Below are 10,628 nucleotides of genomic sequence, written 5' to 3' on the forward strand. Positions count from 1 at the left end.
AGAACAGGTCCCTTTACCTCTGATCTCACTTGTTCCTCCACTTCCCCACTCTGCCTGGATAGGGCTGCCATGGGGCTTTTTGGGTGGCCCGGCAGTTTGACTCCTGTACTTAGTGCCATTCCCTGCAGCACCTGGGAAGTAGGGCCTGGCTGTGAGGCAGCCTTGAAGGGTCCCTGCCATGATGCTAGGTTATGGCATCTTCGTTTAGAGAGGTGGAATTGGTTAAATTCAAGGAAACACTAGATTTTGAATAGAATCCAGACAGTTAATGAAATGTGAGTCAACACAAGGTAAAGGAAACACCGCAGATGCTTCCAGCTTGATTGAATATAGTTTCCCATCTGGCTTTCTGAGTTATTGAAATAAATCATTTATGAGTACCAGCATATATATTTTTTAAATCCAGGAAGTGTTTTCTGAATTAGGTTGCATACAACCCTACCATGTTTAACATATGAAATGTAATTTTACCTTTCTTCCTGCCTTAATTAAAAGGACTATTCATTATTGCAGGGTGCTCTAATAGACTGCTGTGCTCTTTAAGATCTTGTCTGCTTTTAATTGTGTTTCTGTTGCTATTAATAGTGGTGTGCTCTCACGCACATCTCCCTAATACCAAAGTCTCTGCTTCTAATGTGTTGTTTCTAATCTGTTACCTGAGCTTGTTAGAGTGCTCAAAAATGACAGTAAGGAGTTTGAGTAAAGAAGTCAAGTCACAGCTCAGAGGCGGCTTTGTGCATCCTCTACAGGATGCCACTACCTTCAGTGTCATTGAGACGGTAGGCCACCAGCTGTGGGGCGTGCCTGACCCATGGCCTTGGCCCTGGGGGCTTCTGGGCTCTGGTCCCTTGTTGCACACACTGACCTCTCCAGCGTGATTGAGTTAGGGTAGGCCTTGGTGAAGGCTTTCCCCCACGAAATTCAGACCAAGGTTGGATCTTGCCTCTGCCAGAAGTGGATTGTGAAGAAGCTGGGCTCCAGGGACTTGCGCACAGGCCGTTGACAAGAAAGTGGCGGCACAGAGCGGTTGTTTTAGGCAAACCACACTCTGTCGTCATTCTTAACACAGATAACCGTGTGGTCTTTAAATGAAAACCGTCACTAACTGGAAAAGGTCAAACGACCCACTTCAGAAGATTCTTGGGAAAACGGGATTACAAGAGAAGGGGATATCTCCCAGAACTTTCTGGACAGCCCCGTGAACATTTGAACATTGTGAGTCCCACTAAGAGAAAAGTGAAAGATGGTATTGGGTATGCTCTAGGACAGGGGTTCTCCACCTTCCTTATGCCATGACCCTTTCATACAGTTCCTCATGTGGTGGGGACCCCCAACCATAGCATTATTTCCCTGGCTACTTCATCACTGTCATTTTGCTACTGCTATGAATGGGGCAACCCTTGTGAAAGGGTTGTTTGATCCCCAAAGGGCTCGGGACCCATAGGTTGAAAACCGCTGTTCTAGAGTGAATTGGCCTATTTATGTTGAGAATGTTGCTTTTGCGGCGGCACAGTGTCTGGGTGCTAGGTTGTTTGGCATGAAGAATTGGTCAGAAAGTGACAGCAAAGAGGAAAATCACCATCTATGAAATAGCCAAGTGGTTTAATATGAGCAGTAAAACCTCAGGGGGGGTTGTTCCAAAATATTTAGACTGGCTGAGGCATGGTCTGGCTGACACAGGCACAACACGTGACCTCTGATAGTGTTTTATGACACTGGACCGTTGCATAATTTCAGAATTAAATTCTGATTGAGCAGCAGCAAGGGGAGAGTTCAGAGCTGGCCACGTGATTGTCGTAAGGGTTTTCAGCCTTACTGTAGAGACAGTGTGTCAGTGAGGCGAGGCATAGAATGTGCCAGCAGCTCTGTGATGCAGCTTGTGGTTGCTCTTCTTCTCAGTGCCGCATACCAGTCACCCTGTCGTCATCTCTGTGTCTCTGTCCTCTCTGACTGTGAGCTTCATGGCGTTTTGCATAATTCGTTAGCTGGGCAGAGTCCAGTGCATCGTAGGCTCTCAAGAAAGATTTGCTGAATGAATAAGTGGCCATGAATGAGTGATGAGAACATACTTGTCTTAAAGAATTGACTTTTATCTAAAGCTTATGTCGATTTCCACGCAGAAATTACTCTCGAGCTCTCCAGTGTAAGCAGTAGCTATGACTGTGCCTCCTCTGGAGCCCTCGGGGACAGTCCTGTCAGGTTTCCATTCAGGAGAAAGGCGTGGAAAGCTGGGCTCCATTCACAGTCCTTAGGCTGATGTGCCCCCAAGGGGCCTTGCTTAGTGTTGGCAGACCACTTGAGTTCACTGGCTGGGGGACAGACCCATCTGACATGGTTTGGGTGCTTGGCTCACCGCTGAGGAAGCCAGGGCGTCCTGCTTTGCTGGATCTTCAGAATAGCAATCTTAAGAAAGCTTTACCTGAAGGCCTTAGTTTGTAGATACACAGCCATTCGTTCTTGGACAAGTGGGGTTATAGAAAAATTATGAAGTGTTTTCCAGTTGAGCTAGGATCGGTAACAATTCATACGAGAAAACACTTCATTCGTTTTAAGCGTGTATCCGACACAGGGACACCACCGAGTTAGCTCTTCCTCTAATGCAGGAGGTTGGATGTGTAACTCGGAGTGAGTGACTGACAGTGCATGTGCCAGGCTACCTTGTGAGGTGGCTGGTTAACCACAGGACAGACCCTCCACAGATGGGGCGTGCGTTCATAATCACTCATCGTGGCAGCTTCGTATGACTCCCAGCCACAGTCACAGCCCTTCCCTAGATGTGTTGTCACAGTACAAGAATAAGAGGACCAGTACCAATTGTTTGGGAGGATCCATAGTTGGGAAAAGGGGATTCCAAGAGGCGGGCACTCTGAAGTGTGACAGTAACACTCCTGGAAGGCTGGGGCCTTTGTTTTGGGTGGTTTCATGTGCAGGCTTTGTGCGTTGTTTCCGTAGGACAGTTTGTATGGCTTGGTGCTCTCCTTTTCCTGTTTTATTTTATTTTTTTAATCAGAAGCAGATTTCCATGTGGCTTCTATTCATCATGTCCATTCTCTCCCAAAGCCCATTATTATTGTATACCCCTGTGTAACCTTTTAGGTTAATCGCTACCATAGTTACAAGTTACTATAAAAGAAACACTAGTAACAAAGCAATGTTTGTTCAGAATTTAGACCTCTCCACCTTATTTGTGTATGTCAAGTTTCTTTTTATAAACATTGATAAGAACAGTAAAGGTTTCTTGAACATTGACCTGGGCTATCTGATTTAATCTGCATAGCCATCCTTTATAGGGAGATAATATTGTCATTGCCACTCAACAGGTCAAGAGAAGACCGATCAGACAGGCAGACAAGCAGGAAAAGCCAGGCTCTGTTAGGGTCTGGAGTCCTGTTCTCTGGCCGTGACTTTGTGGGGTCCCTCATGATGCTGTCCACCCCCCAGCTCTGTGCCAAGCCTCAAGCCTTGTTACTTTCTAGAGTGGAGAGCTAGCGTTTGAGTGCATACTCATCGGGGGCTCTTTTTTTCTCTGTGGTTGATTTCATTCCAGGGCCAAATCCATGTGCTTTTCTCTAGGCCCGGCCATCGAGATGGCATCCAGCATTCCCAGTACAGGGACCTCAGGATTGAATAAGAGGGAATGCTTTCAGTTTCACGTGTAGGATCCTTCCAGTTGCAGGTTGTAGCTGGTGGTCGTCTCCAGATGGATGTCTGAACAAACGCCTGTGTTTCCTGTTCCGGATTTTAACTAGGTCCCGGGATATCTGACAGTGTTTGAACTGTGCTTGCGTTGTCAAAGTCAAGGCAGTCTTACAGTACTGAAGTGGAAAGCCAGTCTCATTTACTTACATCTCTTCGTTTTATTTTGCAGGTCACGGAACAAAAAACCAAAGGTAAGCAGTTTTCTCTTTCTTTCATTTTAGGAGTGTTTAGAATCTCTTGTGTTTAGATTTCACACCGCTGCTGACTCAGCTTCCATCCAGTCCACTGGGAAAGAGAGGGTGGGTGTAGAGTAATTAAGGTCAGACGTTTGCCTTCACTGAGAGCAGTAACAACAGATTGGAAGTACTTACGGTTGACCTGAAATTTTTTAGGAGGTAAAGGGATTAAATAAAATAATCCCTCGATTGGCAAGTATGTAGGTCATAGTTCTGAACGGAATTTATCTGAAACATATCTTAGAACAACAAAAGTCAAACCTGAGCTCCTGGCTTGCAGCTGGAGCATAGCAGTTGCCTGCCAACCACTTTGATCCATGGCATTGAGTCTGAAAATGGAACATACTAGGATGGCCACTCTACCTTCTGAACTTGGAGTGTGGTTTTCAGAAAGATGCTAAGCGTTGAGTGGGTTCGCGCGGTTACGCAATAGTGACGTGCTCGGAGCAGCGTGGGTTCCCTGGAGTCTTTCTCAGCTCCCCGCTCCTGGTCCTTTGAGGCCCTTTTCTCGTACGTCTGCTGAAGATCGTCCTTTCAGTCAGTTCCGCTTGAGAACTGTCGTGAGAGCAGTGTGCCAGCTCCTGCCCTTGCCTGCTAGGCATGCCGTGTCCTCTTGTAGAGACTTGTCAGAACACACAAGCCTGCTCCCCTCTCAAACTGGTCACGGTGCAGACATATAAGGAAAGTTCTTGGGAAGCTGGACCCTTTTCTTCACACTCCCTTATGTTTAGATCAGCTCCATAGGCAGTTCCTCGGTCCTGCTGTTGAGAACCGCTGCCTTGGATGCAGAGAATCAGGTGTTCCTGTGATAGCTTGGAGGAATTTAAAGGTGATTGATAGAACAGGTCCAGGCTTAACGGGGGGCCTTCTAATGACTCTTCCTTGTTTTGTTTTGTTTTTTTGGGGGGGACTACCAGGCCATGGAAAACAAGGATGGAAGTTTAATAAAGCCAGTTCCTTAGGAAACAGGCTTATGTATAAAGCAGCTGTTCAGGTGATGAGACATTATTGTGATGTCTTTCTAATTAAAAGGTATTTCAAAGGAAAATATCATCTGGGACTTTGTAATGATTTATCAAACAAACTGAGAGGAACCATTATTAGTTGGAATTATCTTCATCAGTTAGAGAAAAATCGTATTTTCCCCTTGTGCATCCAGCCAATGTCTAGCCAATAAAGAGTCTTTATTTTGAAAGTGTCTTTGGAAACTACCGGTTTGAAACAGAAATTAAGTTTGACCATAGGAATAGTGTTATCATAGTGGTACCGTGTACATACTTTCTAACCCAGCATACGATCCAGGAAAGGATTTGGGCACATTCGTATTTATATTTATAGGGATTTTTGATGATTTTGGGGGACAACAGATGAGAAAGTTGGCATTTTCCTGGAAAATCCGGCTCTGTGGTTGCTGGAACATGGTGGTGGGGCTCTTTGGTTGGCAACAAATCTGCTTCTCCAAAGCCGAGGGCTGGTTGTGCTGTAGAAGTAGCTGCTCTGTGCTCAGTGTGGTAACTAGTGTTTCTACTGGAAAACTGAAGTTCCATTAAACATTTTTTCTCAGTTTTGTTTTGTGTTGTTTGGGGTGAGGGTGGGGAAGGGTACCAAATCAGTTCTGAGGAACAAATTCCTCTTTCCTCTGCCAACATCATAGAAATGGCCAACCGTTTTTCATACTCAGTGCAGAATTTTGCCTCCAGTTCGCATCTTTTTCATCGCAACCATAGACTGGGATACACTTCACAGTTTCCACATCCTTCCTAATCAAACAGATAAAAATAAAGTAAAATAATTCCTTAAAATTGTTGTTGATGTTGTTGAGAGGCTATACACAGCGAACATCCATCAGTCCAGTCATGTCTCGGTGTATAATCCAGGGACATTGATTTCTCCCGGTTGTGCAGCCTGTCTCTCTCTCTCTCTCTCTCTCTCAGTCGTTCGTCCCCTTTAACATAAACCCACTGCGCTTCAGAGGTGCTGTTGTAACTTTGATCCCCTGTAAATAGTTCTTCAAAGAGCACAAGGTACTTAAAGCAGACAAATTTTTACTAATGATGCAGCCCGTCTCTTGTTTGGTTTTTAGGAAGACTTTAGGGCATAGTGTTGGTTTAAGGTTTCCAGATGGTATCCTCAGAGCAGTAGCTTTCAGGGGTACATACAAGCGCCCCTGGCTCCAGAGAGTCTTGGAGTCCACAAGAATTTGAAATTCTGTTCTGCATTATCTCTACTTTTGATCCAGATTCTTCTATGGAATCATGATAGTTGAGCACAATCCAGTTCTTGTAGCCTTATGGACACTAATTAGCCACACATTACATGTCCTCCAATTCTGGATTATTCTTCCTTTGTTGTTCCAGGCACATAGAGACCAGTTGCTGTGCCTTGGAAGACCATTGATAAGTTTTAAAAATCCACGCCAAATAGAAGCTGTGAGCACTATCTTGGGTCAGTTAACTAGGATGTCCCTTGAAAACCATGATCCTTAAACCTCCAAGCTACAGAACCCAGTCACATAAGGCTTGGGGTTGTACATAAGCACAGCAGTCATGACAAACTATTCTGTTGGCTGTTTTCTGGTTTGTTTTGTTCTAGCACGGTTCTTGTTGTGAATGTGTATATGTCACAGCGTTGGCCAGTTCACTTTTTCACAGGTGTACAAATACTGACAGCAGTTATAATAATGGACGATGCAAGCCGGCACTCAATCACTGTGCTTTTCCCTTGACCCTGAGCCCCTCTCACCTGCCCCTGCTGACCACAGACTTTGGACTTTAGACGTTGTCTTTTCCTGTCTTCCATATAAGTGAGGTCATATAAAGTAAAACTCTCGTAAAATAAGTTGAGAACCGATTTAGGTTCTCTTAAGACATTTAATTGTTCGCACCAGGGAGCAGACAGGACGTAAAAACAAAAATGGAGCATTCTAGGCTCTTAGAGGGAGGCTCAGACCTTTCTTGTCTTGGGCCCAGTTTTAAAGCCACATATTTGTCCCCAAGAGCCTGATTGGGACTCTTAATTCTCCTCCTCCTTCTGTCCCCTCTGCTGAACTCGCTGGGTCCAGTCCTGCTCCCAAAGAGAAGGCTTCCTGAGGGTTGCCGTTTAGCTTGGAATCGAGCCCTTCCCCCAGGAGACCCTTAAGAAGAACAGGAAGGCTGCTGGTGCCACGTCGCGGCTGTGTAGAGAGCTCACGTGAGATTTCCCTGTCTTTCAGCGAACAAGTAGATTTCTTTTATGTGCTTGCTTTAAAAAAGCGGTGCGATTTCTAGAGAGAAGAACAAAACAGGGCTTTCAAGTGGCGGCTTGTGAAGACCCGGGCTAGAGCCAGGCCTACTGCCCAGGTGGCTGCTCATAAGGGACTGCTTCCCTTTGTTGGATACCAGGGTTAGAATGGAAAGGGACCAGGTACATAGGCATGAAGAATAAGTCAGTGCAGAACTACAGTGGGGGAACTGGACGGAGCCATCGAGCTGTGTTAAAAAGGCGTGGGGGTGACGACTGGCGTCATGGGAGTCAGAGCCACTGCCATTGAGCCCGCTCCGACGCATAGCGACCCTATTCGGGTGCCCGAGACTGTGAGTCTTCGTCGGAGCAAACAGCGTGCAGAGCGGTGGTGGTTAGCAGTCTGGTGCGTGCATGGGAGTCTGCAGGATAACGTAAATGATGTCTAAAAAGTGAATGGGACTTGAAGCTGCAGTAATAGAGAGTATGTGGGGAGGGAATTTTGCCATTCCCACAGCGGGTATGACACTGTGGACGGGAGCAGAGGTCAGCTTCCACAGACTATGAGGAGACGGGTCACGTCCCCTCTGGAAAGGATAAAAAGCGGGAGGTGTTTAACCAGAAAAGAGATGCCTCCAGAGCTCAGGTAATTGTGTTCACCATGGCCAGGGCTCTAGAGCCCAACGCCAGACAGACCCTCAGGAAAACATAGTCCCTGTGTGTTTTGGCACCGAGAATTGTTCTGGCCACAAGAGGGCCACCATTGAGCTAGAAGAATCAGGAAAAGCTAAATTTTTCAAATAAAATGTTGTTAATGCAACAATTCTGAGCCCCAGCTGAGGAGCAGCGCCTACCGGTACATCAGCATACCGGGGTCCCTGGGCTGGACCTGTACATTGGCTACAACTCTGCCGGCCCTTTGTGCCTCTTCCAGAAAGCAGGTTCCAGTCAGCGTTCAGTGCTTGGGATCACCATGAGTGTACTCTAATGTCTTTAATTGTTTTGTTGTTACTGTTTCATCCTGTGTTTCGGATATAGCCCTGGCATACCACGGTAAAACTGCCTGCCTATAGAGCAGCGATTCTCAACCTGTGGGTCGCGACCCCTTTGCGGATCGAACCACCCTTTCACAGAGGTTACCTAAGACCATCGGAAAACACATAAATATTTCACAAGATATAATTAAATACTGTTTTGTGATTAATCACTGTGCTTTAATTATATTTAATTATGTTCACTTTATAACAATGAAAATACATCCTGCATATCAGATATTTACATGACAATTCAGAACTAGCAAAATGTCAGTTATGAAGCAGCAATGACAGTGTTCTGGGTGGGGTCCCCACCACACGAGGAACTGTCTGAAAGGGTCGCGGCGGTAGGAAGGTTGAGAACCACTGCTCTAGAGTGAGGTATGTGGAGACTTGTGACTCACACGGGTGGGCGTGCCTCGAAGGGAGACAGCAGGACTGGAGTCTGCTTAGGAGCAGTGTGGGTGGAGAGGAGGGGCTAGACTGGAGAGAGTCTTCGATGCCACAGAACTTCATGTGGCTGGGATAATAGTGTGAGGGAAACGGTGACATGTGACATGTCAGACACCTTCCAGATTCCTGACATGACTAGCTACTTGGGTGATGATGTCATTCTTTGAGTGAGGAAATAAAATCGGGGGTTGCTAAGAAGCAAGCTTGAGGTGAGGGACAGGGTGAGAGAAGTCAGGGTTGGACGTGATGAAAAATTTGAGCCAAAATGATAGTCAGGACCTGGGGACTAAGTCCCTCAAGTAAACTGAAGTGTGTGAACGGTGCATAGTCCACCGAAAAGCAGGCCACATTCACCTGCTGTTTTTGCAGCTCTGATTAAAGGGCTCGGCAACAGCAGGATAGGCAGCTGTGTGACCCTTAACCCACATCTGTTTTGTACTGCCCGTGAACTAAGAGCACTTTCCACACTTTTAAGTGGTTAGGGGACAAATGAGGAACGGGATTTCATGACATACAGACATGGTATGAACTTCTTCGTATTTCAGTGTCCACAGGGAAAGTTTCATCGGAAAACGCATTCATTCATTCGCAAACCATCTACCTGCTTTTGTGCCCTACCAGTGGTTACAATGAACACCAAATAGCCTCTCAAAGCCTAGTGCGTTTACTCTGTGGCCCTGTATAGAGATAGTCTCGTCATCTGGGTTAAGACTGCGTGAAGCCCGCCCCCCCCCCCAAAAGGGAAGTGGAAAAGGGAGGGTCTCATGATCCAAGAGGATGAAGAAAAATCCTGTCAGAGGCTGGTGAGAAGAGAAGAAAAGGCCCAGCCAGTGTGCACTCGGCTGGCTGTGGGGGTCCCTGGGGAGAGCTTTCCGTGAGATGTTCAGGGCCATGCTGGCCCGCCAGCTGCATTGAAGGGCGAATGAAGGGTAAGGAAATGGAGGCGGTCCTCGGAGACTGCTGCATAAACATCCGCACTCAGGACGGGTCATTAGACTTTGAGACCATTTGTGTTACATTTTCAGGCTAACGTGATGGCTTCTCTAGGGCTGGTTTAAGGACTCCCAGTGGTGTAGGATATTAAACATTTGAGCTGCTGACTATAAGGTCTACAGGTTGAATCCACTCCACGGGAGAAAGCTGTGGCTCCTGCTTCTGCAAAAATGACAGCCCTGAGTCACCCTATTAGAGCAGCTCTACCCTCTAGTCCTAGAGGGCTGTTGTGAGTCGAAATAGGTGCCTGCAGCAGCTGTGAGTGGAGGGTGGGGTTGGTTTTATGACTACTACTGTGAAGTGATTGCTTTTTTCTGTTTGGACCGTGGGGGTAAAACCCACTGCCAGTGAGTTGCAGAGCAGCCGCTGGATTTGAATCTCTGATCTATCTGCTTACAGCAGAGCACTGTAACCATTGTGACACCAGGGCTCCTTACCTCTAGACCGCCATCAGTCCAGTGTGAGGTAGAGTCCCCCATGTCTGTAGTTAAACCAAACCAGAGTTGGGGTTCAATGCTTTAGTCTTACCTGGGTTCATATGGGATTTGTTTTCAGTTTCACAGTGATTTTAAATGGTATGGCTAAAGGCGCTAGCATAAGTTGCGAAGAAATTATTTAGTTAGAGGCAATATTAGTTTGTGTGAGTCCTGTGAATATTTTTTATTGGAAAAAGTAACATTAAAGTTTTTCCAGAAATACAACTGTTCAAAGTGTACAGCAGGAGACTGGTGTAAGAAACGGGATCATTCACGGGCCACTTTTAAGAGTTATTTTTAAGAGTAAATGGACAGCAATTAGGAGGTAGAGTACACAGCACTTGTTGCAGTGTCTTATGTCCCTGCCTCCTTTTGTTCCAAGTAGTTCATCTTTAGGAAGATTCCACAATGTCTCCTTCATGTACCATGCTGTGCCGTTCTGGGACGCGCCAGGGTCCACACAGACTATGCCGACTTGGGTGTGGGCGTGTGGGGTCCACACAGACTATGCCGACTTG

The 10,628-nt window shown here is 46.4% G+C and overlaps 1 protein-coding gene across 3 annotated transcripts in view; it reads left to right on the forward strand.

Annotated features, from left to right (window-relative positions):
• Positions 1 to 10,628, forward strand: part of TNRC6B (trinucleotide repeat containing adaptor 6B) — a 192,461-nt gene that overhangs the window by 124,791 nt on the left and 57,042 nt on the right. For all 3 annotated transcript variants that reach the window (XM_045290253.1, XM_045290265.1, XM_045290256.1), the window contains one exon: positions 3,869 to 3,890. In XM_045290253.1, coding sequence (XP_045146188.1) covers positions 3,869 to 3,890 — 22 coding nt within the window. The remainder of the gene's footprint in view (positions 1 to 3,868; positions 3,891 to 10,628) is intronic.

The sequence above is a fragment of the Echinops telfairi genome, unplaced genomic scaffold (assembly GCF_000313985.2).
Source record: "Echinops telfairi isolate 266 unplaced genomic scaffold, ASM31398v2 ScPeMD7_2;HRSCAF=8, whole genome shotgun sequence".
Lineage (NCBI taxonomy): Eukaryota > Metazoa > Chordata > Mammalia > Afrosoricida > Tenrecidae > Echinops > Echinops telfairi.